The sequence below is a fragment of the Mirounga angustirostris genome, unplaced genomic scaffold, assembly GCF_029215605.1.
Source record: "Mirounga angustirostris isolate CCGP_5_RB_7025 unplaced genomic scaffold, mMirAng1.0.hap1 SCAF_7, whole genome shotgun sequence".
NCBI lineage: Eukaryota > Metazoa > Chordata > Mammalia > Carnivora > Phocidae > Mirounga > Mirounga angustirostris.
The window spans coordinates 60,359,598-60,384,831 of record NW_026991715.1 but is presented as its reverse complement, the minus strand read 5'-3'; the positions used below and the strand labels follow the sequence as shown (position 1 = coordinate 60,384,831).

General features: G+C 40.8%; 1 protein-coding gene across 2 annotated transcripts in view; it reads left to right on the top strand.

Annotated features, from left to right (window-relative positions):
• Positions 1–22,501, top strand: part of DMGDH (dimethylglycine dehydrogenase) — a 70,120-nt gene extending 47,619 nt beyond the window's left edge. The window contains exons 15-16 of one of the 2 annotated variants that reach the window (XM_045897128.3): positions 11,175–11,309; positions 21,514–22,501. In XM_045897128.3, the coding sequence (XP_045753084.1) occupies positions 11,175–11,309; positions 21,514–21,552 (174 nt within the window). In that variant the 3' untranslated portion in view covers positions 21,553–22,501. Of the gene's footprint in view, positions 1–11,174; positions 11,310–18,174; positions 19,565–21,513 lie in introns of those variants that run through there. The other variant, XM_045897120.3, reaches the window with a different exon arrangement.
• Positions 22,502–25,234: the final 2,733 nt, after the last annotated feature.

Genomic DNA, 25,234 nt, shown 5'->3' with positions numbered 1-25,234 from the left:
GACCAGTCCTTGAAATAGGCAGAGTGACCTTCCTCTAGGGACTCAGCTGCCTCGATGTTAATTCTTTGCTAAGGGCAAAAGGCAATCTTAACCCAACCTCCAGGACCCTGTATGTCTACTTTAACATATAAAAATTCCTTTGGAAACTGCCTTTATCTCTACCTGCCAAGATACATGTCGGCAATCATCCCCCAAGCAAATGATATACATCTGAAGGGTCTCATGACTGAGGTGTTTTTTTTTTTAAGATTTTATTTATCCACTTGACAGAGAGCACAAGCAGGGGTAGTGGCAGGGAGAGGGAGAAGCAGGTTCCCCACCAAGCAAGGAGCCTGATGCGGGGCTCAATCCCAGGACCCCGGGATCATGACCCAAGCCGAAGGCAGACGCCTAATCGACTGAGCCACCCAGGCACCCCTCATGACTGAGTTTTTACTAAACAGTAATAAATGACCTTTTCTCAACAATAGCTAGCCCCCTCAAGGGCCTGGAAACCTTGCTTCCAAAATTCCTTAGAGACTTATGCTATCCCTAACCCCTTCCCAACTTGAAAGTATGTAATGGGCCACTCCTCATGACCCCAGTACAGCTCTTTCTGACCACGGGTTCTGTCCCTGTGCTTTAATAAAACCACCTTTTTGCACCAAACACATCTCAAGAATTCTTTCCTGGCCGTCGGCTTTGAACCCTAACATCTTTTCCTACATCAATAACCACAAGGTAGAAGTCAGTGTTCATAGAAAATACAGCGGTTCTCTTTGAGGAAAAATTATTTAAAGCATAACTAGAAAGCAAAACACAACAAAAAGAGGCAAAGCATCACCAGGCTTACTACATTTTTTTTTTTTTTAAAGATTTTATTTATTTGACAGAGACACAGCGAGAGAGGGAACACAAGCAGGGGGAGTGGGAGAGGGAGAAGCAGGCTTCCCGCTGAGCAGGGAGCCCGATGCGGGGCTCGATGCGGGGCTCGATGCGGGGCTCGATGCAGGGCTCGATCCCGGGACTCCAGGATCATGACCTGAGCCGAAGGCAGTCGCTTAACCAACTGAGCCACCCAGGCGCCCCGCAGGCTTACTACATTCTTAAAATTCAATAAGTGTTAACATTATTAAAACATCAAAGTGGAAATAAATCACTGTTCACAAACAAGTTAGAAAGGAATTTCTAATGCCTGGTGTAAGTATCCAACTCTGGGGAAATTTTAGGTATTATGGTAATAGGGATTGAGGCAGAAAATTTTCAGTGACTCTCAGTCTTGGCTGTACGTTAGAATCATCAGGAATATGTCTTTTAAATTATATAATGCTTAAGAAATCTGAGGTCCATGCTGCAACACATATCAATTTAAAAATCTCTCGAGGTAGCGATTCAGGCATCAGTGTTTTGTTTTGTTGTTTTTAACTCCCTAGGTAATTCTAAAGAAGGTTGAGGGTGACTGTGTTAGACCAGTGCTTTCCAGCAGGCTGTGTATTACCATCATGGAGAACTTCTTAAAAATTAACCTACCTCCAGTGGTTCTCAAGTGTGGTTCACAGACTAGCAGCACCCGTGTTACCTAGGGATTGGTTAGAAATGCAGGTCATTGAGTACCATCCCCAAATCAGAAACTCTGGCGATGGGGCCCAATAACCTGTTTTAAGAAGCCCTCCAGGTGGTTCTGATGCTCGCTCAAGTTTGAGAACACTGACCTGCCCCAAACCATTTGGATGAACTCTGGGGGTAGGGTCTGGGTTTCTTGGTTTTATTATACAGTGAAGATTGACAACCACTCTCTTAGTTCTTTAGCCTTACTCCTGCTGTGCTCCGCTCAGTAAACAGGAGAATGGCAAGACAGGTGGATTGGTCAGAGGAAGGTGCTATAGATCTGTAGTGAATTGGAAGTAAGTAAATCTGTGCCCTCCTCTGGCTAGGGTGCAGTTAATATATTCTGCCCCAAATCTATGTAGCTCTCTTTCTTGTGCACGTGCATTTTTTTGTTTTTTGGTTTTTTTCTTTAATTGAGCAGTAAATGAATTTTTTTAAAAGGTCACCAAATTCTAGCTGCGTGGCCTTGGGAAAGCCATTTAATTTCATCTTGCTCCTGAGACTGCTACTCTATAAAATGAGGGCTCCCTTATAAGTCTAAAAACCTATGAAGTACCAGCTAGCCGAGTAGTTGAAGACCCTGGTATGTTATCCATATGAATTGTGACATTTAATTAAGCCATCCTTATTCTCCTACCCATTTCCATTGCTAAATGATAAAGGAAAAACCAAAGGAAAGAAAAAAAGAAGTAAAACCTAGGCTGAGAGAGAGTTTTTCATGAAACATTTGCCAAGAGTATATCAAGCTAACAGCCATTGAATCAGTATCCTCATATACATCCAATTTCTGATAGGAAACAATACTCTGTTTCCACCCTAAAAGCTTAAATGTGCTGTTCAGCTGCCTGCTTTAAAATTTGCAAGTCTATGGAACCCTCATCTAGGAATAAATTGAAGTAATTCTTTAGATTGCTTTTATTATATTTTAATTACTTTTTAACAGCTTAACTAAACATGCAATAAATGGACATATTGAAAGTGTGCCATTTGCTAAGTTTTAATGCAAGTGTACATGTGTGAAACCCTGACCACATTGAGGATGGTGAACCCATCCCTCATCCCCAGAAGTTGGTTCAGGCCTCTTTGCAGTCCCTACCTCCCAACCCTCCCTACACCCCACCTACTCCCCAAGGAACTTTTTGTCACGATACACCATTTTGCATTTTCTAGAGTCTTATATGAATGGAATCCTACAATACATACTTTGGTTTTGGTCTTCATTCTTTCACTCTGGCACGATTAGTTTGAGACTCATCTGTATTATATGTATCAATAATTCCTTCCCTTTTTTTTTAAAAAAAAGATTTTATTTATTTATTTGACAGAGAGAGACATAGCGAGAGAGGGAACACAAGCAGGGGGAGTGGGAGAGGGAGAAGCAGGCTTCCCGCAGAGCAGGGAGCCCGATGTGGGGCTCGATCCCAGGACCCTGGGACCATGACCCAAGCCGAAGGCAGACGCTCAACGACTGAGCCACCCAGGCGCCCCAATAATTCCTTCCTTTTAATACTAAGTAGGTTACCATTGTGTGTATTAGCACAATTTGTTTATACACTCGATGAACTTTGGGGTTGTTTACAGCTTAGCAGTTTTCTCTTGGGTAGTTATCTGGGAGTGTTATGGCTGAATAAAGTGGCGGATGTATGTCAACATTTTAAGGAACTGTTGCACAAAGTGGTGTACCATTTTATATTTAATATTCCCACCAGCAGTCCATTAGAGTTTCAGTTCCTCCACCATATCCTCACCAAACACTTGTCATGGTCAGTCTTCTTAACTTCGGGTACTCGATGAGCTAAGTAGATGGGTCTCATGGATTTGATTTCCTCAATGACTTGATTTTGAAAATCTTTTTATGTGCCTGTACACCATTCCTGTGGCCATTGGATGGAGAATAAAGAGGTGTGAGTGATAGGAGGAAGATAGGATGGAGACCGCATGAGGGAGTGTATGTGAAGGGAGTGGAGAGGAGGATCCAGGATACTGATAACGAACAGGGAAACATAAAGGTGCAAATGGGAGATTGGAAGGACTTGTGGGGTTAAGGGGCTGTGGGACAGCCAAGTGACAGCTGAGCACATAGGTTTGAGGACCTCTGCTCTGAAAGCATGGATTTGGGTCATTAGTATATAGGTGGTAATTAAAGCCAGGGGAGTGTTGGGAACCCCTCTTTTCTAGCACCTTAGATCTGTCCTTGTCCTTGGCACATCCCATAATACTAGCTGCCTCAGGTAGACTGTGAGCTCCTTGAGGACAGGTGGAGAGTCCTTAGGGCTAGCACTGTGTCTGGTAATTAGTAGGACCTCCGTAAGTATTTGTTGAAGGCTGTGAGTTACGGCTCTGCCACTTGGTTTAGAAGTAAACAAGTTGCTTAACTATCAACACTTCAGTATTCTCATCTGTAAAATGAAAATATCTGCCTCATAAGTTTATTACAGGAGAAACAGAACATTTGGTACCTCAATACATGTTAGTTTCTTCCATCTTACTGAAATGAATCTAAAAGTATCTAGGGAAACCAGCAATAGAAAAAAATCCTTTGAATTTTTCCGAAGACCCCAGGAAGAAAGATCTTGGATCCCCTGCTGAAGCCTCCTTTCTTTTTTTTTTTTTTTAAATTTATTTATTTATTAGAAAATGAGCACAAGTGGGAGGGGCAGAGGGAGAGGAAGAGAGAATCCCAAGCAGACTCCATGCCAAGTGCAGAGCCTGATGCAGGACTAGATCCTATGACCCACGAGATCACAACCTGAGCCGAAACCAAGAGTTGGATGCTCAACCGACTGAGCCACCCAGGCACCCCCTGAAGCCTCATTTATTTATGGTTTTCCTGCTTCCTTTAATAATTACTTTGCATTTAGGCTCGAGTGCTATACTTATAACACCAAATGGGCAATTGTTCTTCACTCTAGTCTAGAAGTGAGAACTATTATGAAAAGTCTGTATCATAATTATTGGTAATTCATTTAAACATAAAGTACATCTACCAAAACCACAGGTCCATTCCAGTCCAGGGTTTTCCTTTGGATTATTAGACTCCAAAGATGAAAAGTAAATATTCTCATTAAAATTGAATCTAGTAAAAGTCATAACATACATGTAATGGGGGCTATTTTAGTTTTGAAAAATCTAGTTTGGTTTGAATGCTAACTAACCTAATTCTTGGCCTGGCTTAGAAAGAATATTTTAAATATTTTCTCCAGGTTTCTGTTCATCCCCCACTTTCTTTTAGTTAAGAGGGTCGCTTTTCTAGTTTTATTAAAGACTTTTTTGAGAAAGAATACTTAACTGATGAGTGATTTTGGTTAGAAAATGTTAGGTGAATTGTCGACAATTCGGCATTGCCGAGAGCAGAGAATGAAAACCGTGTAGGTGGGAGTATTGGTTTCCGGCCAATAATAACAGACTTAAGTTGCTACACTAATAATTTAACATTTTGCTAATAAAGAGATATTGAAATTGTAGTCATTATAAACATATGTGGAATATTAGTGGAAAAGGAAGGGAGAGTTGAGAAGCCTGGGTTCAAAGTTTGGTGCTACACTCACTTCAACACCCCAGGCGAGGTCCTTAAGTTTCCTGCCTGCTTAAAAGCTGTGATCCTAATGATGTGAAGTTGAATGATGGTCTACTCTGCCTGGATGGGGTGGTGGGTCACTTGATTCACCCCCTAGATGAATGAACCCCTATATGGCTTTATCAGTTTGAGTGTGAGACAAGCATGGACGTACCTGATATTCATCAACTGACCGAAGAAAGTTAAGATTTACACAGCCTGCAGCTTAGTAATGGCCATATGCTTGACAGGGGCATTCCTATCAGGCCTGTTTTTAAATTATGATATCTGAGCCCCATTTAAAATAAACGATTTTGGGCGCCTGGGTGGCTCCATTGGTTAAGCATCCGACTCTTGATTTGGGCTCAGGTCATGATCCTAAGGGTTGTGAGATCGAGCCCTGCGTTGGGCTCTGCACTCAGCGGGGAGTCTGCTTGAGACTCTATCTCCACTCTTCCTCTGCCTCCCACTGCACGCTCTCTCTCTCTCTCTCTCTAAAATCTTTAAAAAAAAAAAAAAAAGAAAGATAAGAAATGTTTCAGTAAAGTACTGGGGGGACAAGTGGCAGAAGTGTGTCACCTGGATTTCCATCTCCACTCTGCCACTTACAGTGATAGGCATCTAGCTGGTCTCTCCAGCTCTCCCCACACCTGTCAGCACAGGAACACGATTCTCCCACTGGTGCTGTACCTGGTTTCTAAGGGGACTTTCCTGGGATCCAGGATGTTACACTGATTGTCTTATTTATGTCTTTGGAAACCTTTGATAATTAGGTTAAAAGGATTTTGGACAATTAAATGAAACTGATAATTTCCTTGAATTTTCTGATAGGTTTTGATTCCAAATAAATGGTATAGAAAAGGTCCCAAACTAGGTATTTGTAATGTCCCTCCTGGTCTGTGAGAACCCACTGCCCTGACTCTCCATATCAGAACCTTCTTACCACTACTTCTGTTAAATTCAGCTTTAGCTACACATCTGCAAACTCTCCATGGACCTAAGAACCACAAGCAAAAATATACTGGTTTAATTTATTCCATTTCCATGTGCTTTGGGGTAATAGAGTACCTACCCCCCCCCCCCCCCGCCAAGATTTGTTTGTTTAGAGAGAGGGAGAGAAAGAGTAAGGGGAGAGGGAGAGGGAGAATCCCAAGCAGGACCCCCCACCAAGTGGGGAGCCCAACATGGGGCTTGATCCCATGACCTCGAGATCACGACCTGAGCTGGAGACTCAACCGACTGAGCCACCCAGGTGTTTTTAATAGAACTAATAAGATGAGTAATTGTATTTCACGTAAAATCTTAATTTATCATCTTTTTGGATGTTATATTTAGAATATATTACAGATGGCTATTTTAATGACTCTTACTGCTTTTTAAAATTAATACATTAAAGAACATAAGCCAAGACTATTTTTGAGCTATAGTCTCAGTGCCCCAGAAATGTATTTTCTCAAATATATTAACAGCTATTTATACAGTTAATTTGACAGTGAGTCATTAAATATATTTCCGTTCACAGGTCATCCTGATAGCACCAATTTTAATCACAGCACTTCAGACATATTTTTCTTCTCTTGTTCATAATTAAAAGCTATGTAATAGAGTAAAATCTACAATCTTGGAAGAAAAACCAAGTAAAGGAGAATGAAATGACATTGCCCCACTTTAAGTCTTTCCATGTCAGGCGCAAGGTTAGCTTGGGAAAGGAGAATGGTCTCCAGGGTCGGCTGTTACCTTTTAATGGTGTTTTAAGTATGTGTTCCTAACTTTTAATTAGGTTTTTGTTGTTGTAAGTGTATTTTCATTCATGTCTGAGGGCAATATTGTTAGCCAGATCACTTCCTAATTCAGGGATATGCAGATACAGATGTCAGATTTCATTAATAGTAACCTTCAGAATGTTTTCAAATCCTCTTTCGTAGTACAAAAATACTGTGCAGTGAACATTCAAAACAGGCTCAGAGTACCCAGAAATAATTTAAAAGAACCATTCTGTATTTACATAAGCTGTGCCTTCCAATGATAGGCTCTAGGTATAGTCACTTTAAAAAATGTATAGATAAAATCTAAAGGTGGTGACTTGGTCTCCATGGTTACATAAGCCCCGGGAAAGACCCTTAACTTGGTTGGCCTTTCTCTTCCGGAAAGTGGGCATAGAATTACTTCTCTTCTAGCAATGTCATGAGGATTAAAGGAGGTCATGAATGTTTATCCCTCAGCAGAGTGTCGGGCACATAGCAAGTGCCTCATAGATTGTAAAGAGTACTTCATATTTATTTTCCCTGAATTTATTAATTTTTCTCTTCTAAAGGAAGTTTTCTGAGGTCCTCCCCCACTTTTCCTATTCCTTGTGATTTGCTCACATCTTATGCTCCTGCTTAGACTTGGGTTAAATTGTGGTTTTGGCAAAGGTGGAGTTAGCCACCTGCCCCGGCCCCCCCCTTCTAGCATATCTGGTTCCTCTTACTCCACCACACATGCTCAAGTAGCTCTTGTCTAGCACCCCAAAGGGACCCAGTTTTTTCTTTCTTTCTTTCTTCTTTTTTTTTTTAATGGGTGAAAAAACTTAGATTTAGCCAGCTGGACTCAGTTTAGATGATCCCAGTTTTGTTGGCAACATCCAAAGCATCATAGTCAGGAGCCAGTTGAACATATGCCTTCTTCTATCAGGCCTGACCAGGGCGTTGACCTTGGTCACATGAGTGTCCTAGAGCTTCTTCACAGCCTGTTTGATCTGGTGCTTATTGTCCTAGACATCTACAGTGAACATAAGTGTGTTGTCTTCTATTTTCTTCACGGCTGACTCGTGGGCAGGGGGAACTTGATGATGGCATCATGGCCAAGCTTGTTTCTTCTGGAGGGATCCTTTTTTTTTTTTTTTTAATTTTAAGATGTATTCATTAGAACAAGCAAGCAAGTGTGAGTGAGAGGTGGGGGAGGGGCAGAGAGCGAGGGAGAGAGAAAGGGAATCCCAAGCCAACTCTGAGAAGAGCATGGATGGAGCCCGACATGGGGCTCGATCTCAGGACCCCGAGATCATGACCCGAACCGAAATCAAGAGTTGGACGCTCAGCCAACTGTGCCACCCAGGCACCCTATGAAGGGACCCATTTCTGAAAGCTTTGGCTGTGGCCAGCTTTTGCCGCAGGTGTAGCAGATGTTGGCCTAAGTGGTTCAGGACTGGGCGTGTTGTGATGTGGAGGGAAGGAGTCACATCAGGGGCCTCCTAGAAGCCACAAGAACATACTCTATCTCTGAATGCCTCCTGCCAAACACAGTTTCTGAACACAGTAGGGGCGTAACAACAGTTGAGTAAATAATTGAAAGAAAATTCTCTAATAGGGACTCAGGAAGACCCAAAACTTTCAAGATCTAAATGACTCTCTAACGGGGAAGATCAGATTCCATTACAGGAGATAAGGAAACTACTTAGGATCTCCTGGCACTCCACAAATCACACAAACTAGCCCACTGGCTGCTCAGTATTGTTGTAAGATGCTTTTCCACACAAAGTGTAAGAATTTTTTTTTTATTTTACATTGATTTCTATATAGACAAGAACTCTAAAGAGCACCCCTTGTCACCATTTTTATCCACGATATCACGTCTTTTAAAAAGATAGCAAAAGGGGTGCCTGGGTGGCTCAGTATGTTAAGCGTCTGCCTTCAGCTCAGGTCATGATCCCAGGGTCCTGGGATTGAGTCCCACATCGGGCTCCCTGCTCCGCGGGGAGCCTGCTTCTCCCTCTGCCTCTGCATCTCTGTCTCTGTCTCTCATGAATGGATAAATAAAATCTTTAAAAAAAAATTGTTATTCTTAAAGTTCTTTATGTATTTAGAAATGTTTTAACTATAATGAACTTTGGTTTTGTTATTAGACAGAACTGGTTCCGAACTCAGGTTGGGTGGGCTGCTTGCCACTGGAAAGTCAATACCAGAGAGAGGAGAGGCGGTGGGAAATGAAGGTGCCTGCTTTATTCAGGACTAACATCCCAAAGCCCATCTTCCTGTGTTGGCAAAGGCAGAGGGTTTAAAGGGGAAGGTGAGGGACCTGGGTGGGGACAAGGGAAGCGGGTGCCCAGGTGGTTAGTTGTCCATTGACATGACCCGGAACAGACTTGCTGGCATCAGTGGTGACTGTTTATGAATGTGGTCAGGTCTTATCTTCTGGGAAAGTCTGGTTCTTCCCTCCTCAAGGCCAGTGGTCTGCAGATCTCAAGAAAAGTAGTTCGTAAGGCTACAGACTAAGGGACTTAAGTTGGCAAGCAAGGAGTGCATAAGCTTGAAGTCAGTTAACCCTTGAGACCCACTGGAATGCTGTGACAGTTTGTTAAGACTTCTATTATCATGAATTTATCCTACATAGGAATTCAAATGAATCAGGCTTTTTCTGTGGGTGGGTTGGTTTTGTTTTTTCCCCAGCAGTCCTGTCTTAATTAACATCGGGTCCAGCTGTCTTTGAATTTTTATTTGGCTTCATAATAAAGCTTTATAGTTCTCACCATCTGGATTACACTGGAGAAGATAATCGGACTTTCATTTTACAATTATTTTAATCTTGGCCAGTGGAAAACTTTCAGTTTCATGTGAAGGTCAGCAATTTCAAGTTGCAATATCTATAGAAATCATACTTCACATGGAAGGTCCGAACCATAGAAGAGTGAACTGGGAGGTGTCAGGCAGAGGGTATGTGAGGACCCTTCCCACTGTTTCATTGAGAGGTTAAGGGGACTTACTGCACCCAACCCTAAATGGTTTGTGTGCAGAAGGAGCTGTATAAATCCTAAATGTTGGTGGCAGAGGACATTTTTGGCATGAGATACTGGTTCCTTTCTTCTTTGGCCAATGAGGAAATTAAAGTTGTTGCCTTTCTTGTTTCAGGAGAACTCTTTTGAGAATTTCCCCGTCTCACACTGTAACCTCTAATTAAATCTCCTTTGTAGCGATGTGATTTGTATATCAAAGATCCCCCATTTCCCGGGAAGATCAGAGATGCTTGTTTGGCTCCCTTATGTAGAAGCCTTAGCCCACGCCCCTCCAGGGTCAGCCTTCTCTCCTTCCACTCTGACTGCCCTTGGCCTCTGCCTAGTTTCTCACACTTACCCTGTGTCCTTGGCATGCTGGTTAGGTAGAACTCTGCCTCCTTTATTAGCTAAGTGTCTCCCCTGAGGAGTCCTCACTCACCTGTTTGTTGTAGGTGAAGACTAATAAATATAGAAGTCCTGAAGTTTGCATGATTCCTACTTTTTTTTTTTTAAACACATAAGCATGGACTCAAGGTTATCCCTAGAGCAATGTCACTCTCACTTGTGTTACACTGGGAATAACCCTGAGTGTGCCCAGGGGAACATATTAGGAAGAGGAACATCATCCATCATGTGTTGGATAGAAGGAGGAAAAACAAGGTTGAAAAGCGTAGTGTTAGAGAATAAGCTCTTTGATCAAAATGTACATCTAACTTTGTAACCCACACAGGGCCTAGCATGATGTCTCACACATAGGGCAGTCAATAACATTCCTGAATGAACTGAGTACAAGCCAACAGCTGACACATTTCTTGGATCACTATTCTAAAGAAGGAAAAAAAAAATGCAATATTTCAGGGGTGTTTTGACATCACATTTCAAAACCATGAATTTCCTTCTTGAAAGAGGCTTACTATAGGTAGAAATTGCGTAGTACTTTGGTCACTACCATCCAGTAATGCTGTCCAGAATCATTAGATCCAAGGGTCGCTTTCATAATCCACCATCGCAATATCATGCCTTCTGTTTTTCTGCCTAGGTGGTTCTGGTATAATTGTTATCACAAGTTATTACCCTTAAGTCTAACCTATTCTGAAGGAAAAGGTGGCTGATACTGTCATTTGAGGACTAAGAAATATTTGTCTAGATGTTTGATCCAATCTGTATTTTTATTTGATGTGTAATTGGCGAGAAAATCGCAAAGACAAATTTAAATGCTTGCATCTCTAACCTTGTCACAGTGTCTGAGCATTCATTCATCATCATTATCTTGGATTCCTGCAGCCAGCAGACTTCATAGGAAAGCAAGCACTGAAACAGATTAAAGCCAAGGGGCTGAAACGGAGACTGGTCTGCCTCACCTTGGCAACGGACGATGTTGATCCGGAGGGAAATGAAAGCATCTGGTATGATGGCAAGGTGAGTGCTGAGGACCTCATGGCCAGGGGCCACTGCAGCTTTTCTGCACCAGAAACCCTCCTTGTCTCTGTTTCCTTTTAGAGTTGTGTTTTTTAGGGTTTTGTTTTGTTTTTTGCTATTTATTTATCTATTGGTTGCGTGACACACTTTGATTTCTGAGCTGACATTCAAGAAACAGAAATCAGTTAACTGAAAGGAAAATGAAATGTTCATTTTTAAAAACATCAACTTCTCTATGCTTCGATTAAAGAAAATAAAACAAAGGACTTAAAATACAATGGACAATGAGGAAGGTATAATTTAGAGGCTCAAATGATCTTTGAATGCAAGAGATGGATTTTATTAAAAAAAAAATTCTGGCATTCTAGTTTAGCTTCTAAGGGATCTTGGAGAAGGAAGTAATTCTAACCTTAGCACACCTGCAGAAAAAAATTCCAAGTGAAAATCTCCATGACAACAGAGGGTAGAGCCTTAGAAAGTAAAGTGAAAGGTAGAAACCATTTAGTTCTTCAGAAAGGGTAAATGTGCCTTCTTCCCATTTGGGAATGTTGTTTTATTCTGTCTGTTGGCATTCCGTAAAACCAGATAACTTACCAGTAGAACTTCATGTCTTTGACTTTTTCCAACTCTTCATAAGACCAAGTTTGGTTTATGATTTTGCTGTGTTTTGGCTGGGGCTAGCAGGCAGATGGGGTACTCTCCCCGTAGAGTAGGGGGTGAGCACATGGCCACCGAGGCTCATTGCAACAGCTGTTCCCTGTTGAACAAGGTCTGCTTGGCCAACACCCAAAGACTCAGATTTGGTTCCATGGGTTTTTTTCTCATGCCTCCTTGATCCTTGTTTTCACTTCCCTCTTCTCTTCAGTAACAAAGGGAGTACTGGAGGGGGAGAAAGCCAGTGGCCTCAAGTCTCAGTCTTTGGTTTACTAAAGAAATGGCCATGGGGGCTGAGGCATGGATCCATTTGATGTACAACCGACATCTACACAGTTTCTACTATGTGCTGGATATCTCTTATGCACTCATTTAATTTTATAACACCCCTCCCAGATAGGTATGGTCATCCTATTTTAGAGATGAGGCTTGGGGGTTCGGAGAAGTGAAGTAACTTGCTTGAGGTTGCTCGGCTAGTGATGGACAGAACCAGTTTCTGACCCGGGTATAGTTGGACTTGGCATTGCTTACCCTGCCTTCTAAGCCACGCTGAATACTCCAGTTTGCTGTCCTCTCTGTCTCTGCTCATGTCCCACTGTATTCTCTTTACTTAAAGACCCACAGTTGTCCTACATCCCAGAAGCAGGTGTATGTTATTAGACCCTATGAAGCTAAGAGACTCTTCTCAGATTTCGAGCTCGCTCTTAAACACTTTACCCTTCATTGTGCTGAGTTCATTCTCTTTGAGCCTCTTACCTCACTGTCTCCTCCTCCTTTCTGTTCTAAATGTCTGGTTCAGACCTCTTTTCTTAATAGGCTTTTCCTCACACTTCATACTTGCCCACAATTGCCTGTGATAATCACCTCTGCCGTTAACTAGCTGCTTCGCTTGACCTGATCTTAGCCTCTCTGGGCCTCCATTTTCTCATCTACAAAATGATGAGATCATGTCTTAGATTCTTTGCACCTCTAATTAATTTTTCCCCTAGTCATCAAATTTCCCCCACCTCCTCTTTCTTCTCTCATTTTTTCACTCGTTCTCAGCCAGCTTTCTAATATGGTCCACACCAGCCCCTGCACTGGCTTTCTGTTTTGGCCATGGAATGACCGATGATGCTATTGTGTTCTTTTTTTTTTTTTTTTTTTTGAGAGACAGAGAATGCGAGAGTGCGAGGCAGGGGGAAAGGAGTTGGCAGGGTCAGAGGGAGAGAGAGAATCCCCAAACAGACTTCTGCTGAGTGTGGAGCCTGACACAAGGCTCAATCTCAAGACCCCGAGTCACAACCTGAGCTGAAATCAAGAGTCCAATGCTTAACCAACTGAGCCACCCAGGCTCCCCTATGTTATGTTCTCTATGCAAACCCACACCAACCCTGATGAACACAGTATAAACTTGACACCCAAATGCAAGTTTAAAATCCTGGAAACTTGTATCTTAAACTTACACAACATTACATGTCAACTATATCTCAAAGCTGGGAGAGTTGAGCTGAAAACCGAGTTCCATTTTTGAATTTTATTTCCTTTTCTGTATCAGTGTGCTGAGTTTACCTGCTATATTTTTCATCTTTCCTCCCAGATGCCATCTGCTTACAGAGCTGTTAATTCAGTTGTAGCTGGCTTTAAAAATAACCCTTGAATTTCCTGATACCTGCCTGTCTGCTCTTTGATGCTCAGTAGGGTCATCTTCTCACCATGCAAATGAATCTTCTGGATCCTCTTTATACTCTGGAATGATAGGAAATAGTTCTTGCTCCTATTTCCTGACTTCGTTGGGACTTGTACTGCCTTTGGTATTTGGTATTCTATTCTTGCAAATATTCTCACTGCCAGGGATAAGGTATGAATTTATAAGGTACAAATTTGTTATTCAACAAATCTGTCTACTATGTGGTAGAGATACGCTTGGCACTGGGGACGTGGTAGTGAACAAAACAGATGAGCTTCTCTGCCTCCATGGATCTGACATTCCAGGGGAGAGAGAGCTAGCCAGTGAACATACTCACTAAATGGCACATCTGAGGGTGCTGAGTGCCCTGAGGAAAAGGAAAGTCCGATTGAGAGATGGGCAGTGAAGCCAGGAGGGATTATGATTTTAAATAAGGCTTAATTTTTAAAAATCAAGGCATATGAAAAGGGCTCTGTTATAAAAGCAGCTTTGTTGGGAAGTTTTGTTTTTTTATTTTCTTTCTTTAAAAAGATTTTATTTATTTATTAGCATGAACAGGAGGGTCAGAGGGAGAGAGAGAGAGAGAATCTTAAGCAGACTCCATGCTGAGCGTGGAGCTTGATGGGGAGCTTGACCCTATGACCCTGAGATCATGACCTGAGCTGAAACCAAACGTCGGATGCTTAACTGACTATACCACCCAGGTGCCCCTGTTGGGAAGTTTTAAAGAAGGTGTTTTGTATAAAGGATGTAGGCAACTAATGTAAGTAGTTTCACTAATCTTAGCAACTGGTTAAAGCAATTGTCTCTTCAGCAACTGCATAATGCATAATTCTTTATGCATTAGGATGAATGTTGTCCTTCCAAGTTAGGTAATCCTGGTTTTTTTCTTCCCAATTATGTTGCCATTGCTAAATATTTCTCTGAAAATGGCTGGAAGAGTCCATTTGTAAGGCATCCAAAAGAATTAGTCTTGTCACTTATCTTAGTCATATGTTATTTTTTAATTAAAAAAAATTTTTTTTAAAGATTTTATTTTTACGTAATCTTTATACCCAGCATGGGGCTTGAACTTAAAACCCCAAGATCAAGAGTTGCATGCTCTACCCACTGAGCCAGTCAGGTGCCCCAATCATAGGTTAATTTTGACCAGAATCTTGATTATGGCCATGTGTATTTTATTCAAGCTTGATTAAAAATATTTTATAGTTACAAAAAACAGGTGTTTTGTAGAAATGAAGTTTGGAGAGTTGAGAAAGCAGTCTTTTTTTTATTATTTAAAAACAAAGGCACAGAGGGACAGCCAAAGAAATACAATGTATCATCCAACTTAAATTACATCCTCTCCTTCAAAGGCCATCTACCCTGTTAGCTCCCCTAAGTCAGAGGGGTCTTGAATTTTCACAGAGAGGAACAAGAAAAGGCTAAACATAAATGAGGATTGCTTATATTGGTAAAAGGAAAGTCAGTGTCTAACAAAGAATATGAAAAGCTGCTAGGCAGAGGGTGGGCACAGGTTGTTTTTATGATTCACAGAACAAAAAGAAGGAATGGATTTAATTGAATCTGGAAGATTTTAAGGTAGAATGATATAAAATTGTTAGGGAAAACCTTTCCTTAGAAATTTAGTAATAAGATACTAAGGAAAGTCTGGACTTCTAAAATACTCTGGGCTACTTAGCATTGGATTAGAGAGAAATTAAAGGAGAAACGAAAGTAATCTAGCAGAAAGCAACACATTCAATAAATACACTAAAAATAGCACTCGGACAGTAAATTTGCTATTTCTTTACATTACTCATGCAGCAGTAACTGCAAGATGAATCACTGCTGGGATTTTGAGAGATGGGAAGGCCTGGGGAAATGGTTCACGCAATCTCTCAAGAGGGATGGTAGGTTTTTGACCCAGTGAGTTAGGGGATTTAGCCTAGAGCCTTGCTGTGGCCTCCTCTTGTTTTCTTAAGATGCTTGCCCAAGCAAATCAGGTTACCTCTTTAGACCTCAGGTTTACAGACTAGGGAGTGAAACCAAGGTTACCAAGAAAGTCTTCCAAAAGCTGTGATTAAAACTCCAAACTTCCTGACCCAAATCCCTGCCTTATTTTACTTAACAATGATCTAAAGGAAAAAAACCATTTTAGGGGCACCAGAGTGGCTCAGTTGGTTAAGCATCTGCCTTCGTTCAGTTCAGGTCATGATCCCGGAATCCCCGGACTCAGCCCAGTGTCGGACTCCCTGCTCAGCAGGGAACCTGCTTCTCTCTCTCTCTCTCCCTCTGCTCGCCCTGTTTGTGCTCTCTCTCTCTCAAATAAATAAAATCTTAAAATGGTTTTTCCTTTTCTTTATTTTCTTTTTATTTTTTTAAAAGATTTTATTTATTTATTTGACAGAGACACACAGAGAGAGGGAACACAAGCAGAGGGAGTGGGAGAGGGAGAAGCAGGCTCCCTACTGAGCAGGGAGCCCGATGCGGGGCTCGATCCCAGGACCCTGGGATCATGACCTGAGCCGAAGGCAGACGCTTAACGACTGAGCCACCCAGGCGCCCCGGAAAAACCATTTTAAAGCATATGCGTTCTCTCAGCAACACCTTGGCAGTTAATAATCTGCCAAAGAAGCTTTTACTAATGAATACATTCATGTTTTTTATTCTTTTAATCAACCAGTTCTCCCCATAATAAGTTCAGAAATGATATGGAGAGCTTCTGATTTGGGGTTTCCATGAGATAATTACAAACTGGGGTTATAGAGCCACGAGTCTGTATTTAATGTCATAAATGTGTCAGCATCTTAAAGATGAAAAATGCTGTAATAAGACTGTTGACTGTAGTGGGCTCTTTGCTGAGGCGGCTGAAAGATTCCCGGCCGTGAATGTGTTTGAGCACCAGCTACAAGTGGTTTGCTGTACGAAACGGTAAGGCTGTAAGGACTAGTGCATTGTTGTGTGGCCAGGAGAAGCCATTCTGAGTAGGGCTATAGATCATATTTTGCTTTTGTTGTCTTCCTTTTACAATTTGTATTTTTATTTTATTTTTAAAGATTTTATTTATTTATTTATTTGACAGAGAAAGACAGCGAGAGAGGGAACACAAGCAGGGGGAGTGGGAGAGGGAGAAGCAGGCTTCCTGCCGAGCAGGGAGCCCAATGCGGGGCTTGATCTCAGAACCTTGGGATCATGACCTGAGCCGAAGGCAGACGCTCAACGACTGAGCCACCCAGGCACCCCTTCCTTTTACAATTTTTAAATATGGTGTTTTAACCTGACACTTTCTATCACTTTTTTTTTTTCCATTTTACTGTTTCTCTTTCATCTTTTCCTTTAGATCTGGTTTCGACTCATCCTCTTATCTTTATAAGAAGCCTGATTAGATTATTTATTTATTTATTTATTTATTTTTGCAGCGTAAAGCCTTTGTTTTCATCTCCTGGGTTTTGTTTCTTTGCTCAGTACTTTTCTCTGGTTTGCCATACCATGTGATTCCATTTTATCCTCCCTGATGTTGATTGCTCATGCCTGACTCCATGTCTCCGCTCATCGTGGAAAGTTTCATCCTCCTTTTCCACCTACCTAATTCCATCCCCCTTCCAAATGGAGAACAAATCCTGCTTGATGATGGTTACTTCCTTGGCTTCTCGGTTCTGTTTTCTTGTATCTCTATTAATTCCTCAACTTGCAGGCTGGAAGCTTCTGAGGGTAGGAACCAAACCTCATTCATGCTCTAGAATGTCCAGCAAAATGTTTTTTTTTTTTTTTTTTTTTAAGGATTTATTTATTTATTTGGCAGAGAGAGACACAGCCTGAGAGGGAACACAAGCAGGGGGAGTGGGAGAGGGAGAAGCAGGCTTCCCGCGGAGCAAGGAGCCCGATGTGGGGCTCGATCCCAGGACCCTGGGATCATGACCTGAGCCAAAGGCAGTAGCTTAATGACTGAGCCACCCAGGCGCCCGCAAAATGTTTTGTACATGGTAGATCTAGAGAGGGTGAGGTTAACATTAAGTGCCTACCAATTGCCAGGAATTGCTAAATGCTGTGTATTCATAGAATGTTTGCTTCACATTGACTATTGATGTATCAGTAGTTTAATTCAGCACTCTTTTGGCCAGCCATGTCCTCAATCCCAACAGGAACAGTTGACTACATTTATATTTGGATTTTTAGAATTTTTTCCCCTTGTATCTATTATTGCCATGCTAGTTGGATGATGGAAGAGAATTCTTTTCTAAAGTTTAAAATGAAAACGTTTGAGTCTTCCTCCTATCAGATCTCTTGGCATGAAACTGAGCCAAATAGTGCCAGCTATTAAAAAAAAAAACTAGGTGTGATTTAAAACTGAGAAGTTCGAGGCTGTTGATAGGTATTTTGGAATTATTTTTCATAATTTGCAAGCCTACTCCTCAAAAGTAAAGTTTTCTTCCTAGTGTTAGCCCCACAGACAGTAATCCCTAAGACTTTCAGGTTGTAAGTTGAACCTACTTGAATCTGGAGAGAAGCAGCACAAAACCGTGGCCAAGATGCTGAGAATTGCTGGCTCTTGTTTTTCAGGTGGTTGGCAACACGACATCTGGAAGCTACAGTTACAGCATCCAGAAGAGTCTGGCATTTGCCTATGTCCCTGTAGAGCTAAGTAAAGTAGGACAGCAGGTGGAAGTTGAGCTGTTGGGCAAAAATTACACAGCAAGCGTCATACAGGAACCCTTGGTGTTGACGGAACCAACCAGAAACCGGGTTCGGAAGAAAAGTGGAAAGGATGACATTTGAAAAAGACCTTCAGCAGGCAACTGAATTATGTTAGCTCTGTGACTCTGCCAAACACCATAACTGATCTTTGGGAGAATACAAGAAACCAAGAATTCAGTTCAAAATCCTCAAAATCTAGATTTATGATCCTAATAAAACCTTTCTCAATTCTTTCCTCAGCAAGAGAGAATAATGGATTAGTGATTTACGTTGTTCTTTCAAACGAAGACATTTGAAATGAATGTTTTTATTAACCTATATTGTTTGTAAAACTCAGCAAAACATTTAGGTGTTCACTAATATACAATCACTACTATAACTGAATTAGAGGACATTGTATAATTTTAGGAATATATGCTTATGGTTCTTGTACCTGAAAACAAATTGTTTTACATAAAAAACTAAAGTAGTACTATTGATGGATTTGTTTCATTGGGAAACAGTAGTTGAATAGGGATAGTTTTAATTTTTTATAATATATCTACAATGAAAATAGTAAAATTTAATATTGATACATGAATTTTTATTCAATTCTCTGAAATGCTTATTTTCTTAATGAATTCCCTGCAAGCGGTATTATGGGGCATCATTATTGGCCTTTCAAAGGTTGTTTTAGAAGAGTAATTGCAAAAAAGAATAGTCTTCCAAAGGAAGCAGCGCTTATAGAGCTTTCTGAAATGAAGCTGAAACATAGATTGTGCCAGTAAAAACACAGTTTGAATACTGAACACCTCTCTTTGGGAAAGAATTAATGCAAGTTGACATCACATGTGCCTCTCTGAATATCCTTTCACAGAGCATTTGACAAAGCAGGTAAAACAAGAGCTTAAGAGCTGACAGGATTGCCCTTAGCACTGTGTACAGCAAGGAAAAAAGATGTATTTAGAAATAATTCCTGCTAAATTTTTCAAAATTGAATTTAGTTGACTGAACAAATCAGATCTTTTTATAAAAGGTGGCTTATCACTTGCAATTTGTTATATACACATTTGTTGAACATTTATTGAGTCTTTCCTAGGTATTAAAGTTGAATGTGAAACATAAAATGTAATTACAGAATTGTAAAATAATTTCTTGTAAGTTTTACAAAAGTGCCAAGTATACATTTAAAATGTTTGATTAAAGCAATCAATCATATATTAGAACTCCAATAGGCCATTCATTTCTCTTCAGTATAGCTTTTTGTATGAGAAAAAAGGGAAATCTTGGTAACAAAATTTGATAATCTTGATAATTTCCTAATTGTCAAGAATATTATCTTGGTGCAGCCACTATGGAAAACAGTATGGAGGTTCCTCAAAAAAGTAAAAATAGAGCTGTTGTCTGATCCAGCAATTCCATTTCTGGGTATTTAACATGAATTCACAAATCTTGCCATTTGTGACAATGTGGGTGGAACTGGAGGGCATTCTACTAGGTGAAATTAGAGAAAGAAAAATACCATATGATTTCATTTATACGCAGAATCTAAGAAACAAAATGAACAAACATCACAAAAGTCAGATACAGAGAACAGATTGGTGGTTGCCAGAGTGGAGGGTCGTTGGTGGGTGGGCAGAATGGATGAAGGGGGTCAAAAAGGTACAAACTTCCAGGTATAAATATGCCTTGGGGGTATATGTATCATGGTGAATATAGCTAATATAGCACAGAATATTTCAAAGTTAAGAGAGTAAATCTTAAGAGTTCTCATCACAAGAAAAAAATATAACTTTATATGGTGATGGTTGGTAACTAGACTGGTGGGATCATTTCACAGTGTATAAATATTGAATCTTTACTAATACAATGTTATAAATCAATTATACCTCAATTTAAAAAAAAACCCTCCATATCCACTATCTCTTATTAGGTGCTGGTTAAAGCCTTTGCCTGGGAGATCCCATTTCTTACTTTCTGCCTCTCTCTAGTCCTACAACCATTAAGATACTTATTTACCATCTCTGGGTTCCTTTTCTGCAACATAGACAATTCCAGGTTTTTTGGTACAGTAATCAATAATGAAAGTACAACATTGAATTCATGTCCTCCAATTAATATAACACTAGAACAGATCAATAGAAGTTGTGCTCATTCCATCTTTTGTGGTTTGTTGGGTGCTATTAAGTCACCCTGGCATCCCATGCCCACCCAGCCGGTGGACCTGGGCTAGGTGCAAGGTTTGGCATCAGCCAATGCATAGGCCGACCAGTGACCTACGAGACCACTTAGCCAGACTTCATCCCATGGAAATTTGAACTGTGAAACATCGGAGCATAAGCCGATGATCCCTAAAAGCTGAAGCTGAAAAGATGAAGAAAAGATGTAAGAGAAGTCTTGGGGTAGCAAGAACCCCTGACAAGGGGAGAGGCCCTGAGAGAAAGACCAGTTTCTGAAGCTTTCAGTTCCCAATGGCCTATCAGCCGGTTGTTAGGTGAACACCTCGACTCAAAAGAGCCTCCCTAAAACCTCTAGCTGCTGGAGAGTGGGCCAGGCACTGAGAGAGGCCTCACAGGAACGGGGCCAGGATTAGGGTCAGCCATGAAGAGCAAAGAACCAGCATGCTTGAAAGTACTCTTTACTGATGTGCAGAAGCCCATGTCTATGGTTTAGGAACGAGTGTTCTTAAGAATGTGATAGTGGATGATGGGTGCTTTCTTCCCTTGAGCTAGGAAAGCTTCTTAGAACTGCAAAAACACTTTCTAGTCAACACATTATCAAAACATTGATGGATGTTGTTAGGTTGCTGGTGTTCACCTCTAATCTATGTTTTACTCCTTTTCTGATGGGAAAGGTGACAGATAAACCCATTTTTAAGTATGCTTTATGGCCCATTAAATAGCAAAGAGATTCTGGAATATTACTGAGAGGACTTTGTGCATGTTTGAACTGCACAGAAAGATTGACGTTATAAGGAAACAAAGCATCTGTGAGAGGAAGAAAGTTTCAGCTGTACAAATAGCATCCTTTAGCCAAAGCCTCATAAAAGCCAAGAGCCCCAAATCAAATCAAACTCTTCTCCTGGTGAACCATCCTATATAAGTCAAACTGATCCTGCCTTTGCTTATCTGTCTGCCATTAATGAGTCTCCAGAATAGTTCAGTAGTTTATAGAAGCTACTTTATGAATTATAAAAGGCTAACACATTACTTATATTTTCTCCAGGTGTACACTTTGGAAGTATCAGCATGCCATGAAGCATAGGAGGGACAGGGTGGTAAAACAGTTACTGGACAGAAAGCCAGAAGACCTGCTTTTCCTAGCCCTGCTGCCAGCCAAGAACAGACTACGTGATCATCTACTCAAGCCTTTCCTGTATTTAAAGTTCTCTGAGTAATTGCTTTCCTCACTGAAGTATTTGTTAGTCTACAAGTGTTCGTTGAGTACTTCCGACAGGCCAGGCACTGGAAAAGCAGTGAACAGACATGGTCCCTTTGTGGCATTTATAGACCAGGTCAAGCATTTAACAACAACAACAAAAAAACCAGGTGTATATTTCGGTACAAACTGAGGTGTCATGAAAGCCAAGGGAAGAGAACATTTTGACGAGAGGATGGCAAACTGTGTCCAAAGATAAGAGATGTCAGGTAAGATTAAGGGCTGAGAAGTGCCTTTGAGGTTGGACCACAGTCTCATTGGCGCCATTGGCATGAGCTCTTTCTGGGGGGCCAGTGAGGGCGGGAGGTAGACCATATTGAAAAAGGACTAGGAGGTAAGGAGTTGGAGGCGGGGAACAGACTCTCACTATCCAGGAGCAGCTTCCTACTCAGGTAGAGAGGGTACCAGTTAGGAAGCTTTCAGCTGCAAGTAAGAAAATATCCCATTAACAGCAGCTGAAGCAGTTTATTTTATTAAATCACAAAGTAAGTCTGGAGGTAGGTTCAATGACGCCATTAACTATCTCAGTTCTCTTTATTTCATTATGTCAAATCCTCCTCCCTGTAAAACACTTTTTTAGTCTAAATCATTTGTTGTTGCAATTGTTGATGTTTTGATCATCTATGTAGTTCAAATTAGCACATACTTATTGCTTACCTTATTAAATATTGGGTTCCACATGGAAATTAATTTGGAGATGGGCACCTGGGTGGCTCAGTCAGTTAAGTGTCTGCCTTCAGCTCAGGTCATGATCCCAGGGTCCTGGGATCAAGTCCCACGTGGGGCTCCCTGCTCTGCAGGGGTCTGCTTCTCCCTCTGCCCCTCCCCCAACTGGTTCTCTCTCTCTCTCTCTCTCTCAAATAGATAAATAAAAATCTTTAAGAAAAATTTAGACAAGCTCTGGTTATACCACAGGCCCTTACCACTAACAGGCTCAGCTATATGCATTCAAGGGTAAATTCTTTACTGCTGGAATCATTCAAGCTTCCTTCAAGCATAATTTGAGTCTTCAATCCCTGTGGAGCTAGTTATCCCACACTGAAACAGTAGAGTGATTGTAAATACAAAGAAGCAGAAGTTGAGTTCAATTCTGTCATTCTATGTGATCACTCAGAGTTTCTATTGATGTTGGTTATGAAACAGAGGGCAAATTGTGAGATACAACATTGTGTTCAGTAAGAGCAGATTTTAGTTCATACATGAAATATCTTACTGGTTTTGAACAATATCTCTAAAATTAATATTTCCTCTTTTTAAATGGTTGTTAAAACTAAAAAAATAATTAAAATATAATCATCAATGGCATAATTTTAGAGTTACCTAAGTTGTGATTTTTCAGTATCTTATTAGTTACCGGATAAATTATTTACATAAAATATTATATCAGACTCTAATCAAAGGAGCAATACACAGAACCTGTGGAGAAGGTTATTGATCATGCAATAACCAAATCTCAGCAAATGGTCACTTATTCAGAATAAACAATCCAACCTCAAAGAATGCCGGGAGAAACAAAAGGTGCTGGTCTTACAGTGCTGGAAGAAATCAACAGAGCAGTATTTGAGTGCTCTCCTAACCTGGAGAACTAGTAAGGAATGCACTGATGGGGGCTGCCAAGCCAACACTAGGACCATTTGGGAAGGGGCGGCCAGCAGGAGCAGGAACCACAGAGGAGACTCAACCATGCTGTTGAAGATGCTACCCAAATCCAAAAGAAGGGAAAAAACACCCTGGCTTCTCTCTTCCTCCCACATTCCAATCTCCCACCAGTGCCTCCCATTGGCTGAACCCATGTGGGAGCAAGTAGGTGAAGGAGCCTGGGACACGTAGCTTGTATACAGAACAGAACAGAGGAAGATCATGAAATGGATCGCATAGCAATAGACGATGACTTGCATACAACACCAACATAGTCTGTGCAGGCCTGGCCAAAGGGGTCAGGTCAACAGGTACAAACATGGCTACCAGGATGGGGGAAGGTTGTGGGGTGGACTAACACATTTAAAAGGGCTATTTTAAAAAATGTTAAAAAATAAAGGGCTATTTATTATTTTTTTAAAGATATTTTTTATTTATTTGACAGAGAGATAGAGAGCACAAGTAGGCAGAGCAGAAGGCAGAGGGAAAGGGAGAAGCAGGTTCTCTGCTGAGCAGGGAGCCGGATGCAGGGCTCCATCCCAGGAGCCTGGATTCATGACCTGGGCCGAAGGCAGCCACTCAACCGACTGAGCCACACAGGTGCCCCTACATTATTAGTTTTAAAAAGCATGGCATATTATAATATGCAATATGCTATCATTTAGGTTCTAATAGGAAAAACTTTAATATTTAAATTGTACTTACGTTTAGACTATCTCAGGAAGGGTAACACTAATATTCCTGGAGAAGGGTTGAAACTCACTTTTCACAGTACACCCTTTTAACTTAACTTTTTTTTTTTTTTTAAAGATTTTATTTATTTATTTGACAGAGAGAGACACAGCGAGAGAGGGAACACAAGCAGGGGGAGTGGGAGAGGGAGAAGCAGGCTTCCCGCTGAGCAGGGGGCCCGATGCGGGGCTTGATCCCAGGACCCTGGGACCATGACCTGAGCCAAAGGCAGACGCTTAACAACTGAGCCACCCAGGCGCCCTTAACTTAACTTTTTAAAAACTATGTATGTGTTTCACTTTTTAAAAATTTAATATAGATATATATTAATTGCACTTTCTTATCTAGTAAGAGTGGCTTCTTATTTTTTTGTCACATAGTATGACTATTTTTATTTTTTGAAGCGTTCACATTGGTTTGAGATATTTAAGCATGGTTGGAAAGTATTGGTCTAGAACTGCTTAAGAAATTGGTATAAATGTAAAACATTCAGTACAGAAAAAGTGAATGCAATTCAGTTGTTGTATATAGTAAATATTGTGTGAAGACTAAGGCTCGGGGTGTGTGAAAGGTAAAGGGAAGGAAAGAAGAAATGAGATAAAATGTAATACCAACATCCTGTTTCTTGATCTGGGTGGTGGTTACATGGGTGTGTTCACTTTGTGAGAATTAATTGACCTATATATACTTTAGTAGACTATCTTATTTTTTTAAAGATTAAAAAAAATTTTTTTAAGTAATCTCTACACCCAGTATGGGGCTTGAACTTACAACCCCGAGATTAAGAGTTTTAGGCTCTACCGACTAAACCAGCCAAGCACCCCTAGTGCATTGTCTTATGCACAAAAAATGCTATAACAAAATTTTTTTTTTTTTTAACCAATGGTGCTGTTTTCTACTTTCTACTCTCTCTAGTTAGTTTTGAGGAGGAAGGAGGTGATAAGCAATGGGCAAGAAGAGGGGGTCAAGGGAGTTTCAGTGTGAGTTGGCCATAGCTGTTCTTATCTAGACTATCAATTTCAGCAATCGGGAATATATTAGAGCTAAAAGAAATCTTTCTTTTTAAAATCTGACCCTTTTTTTCAATACATGCACATATATTAACACACCAAACAAAACCAACAATATACTGAAGATG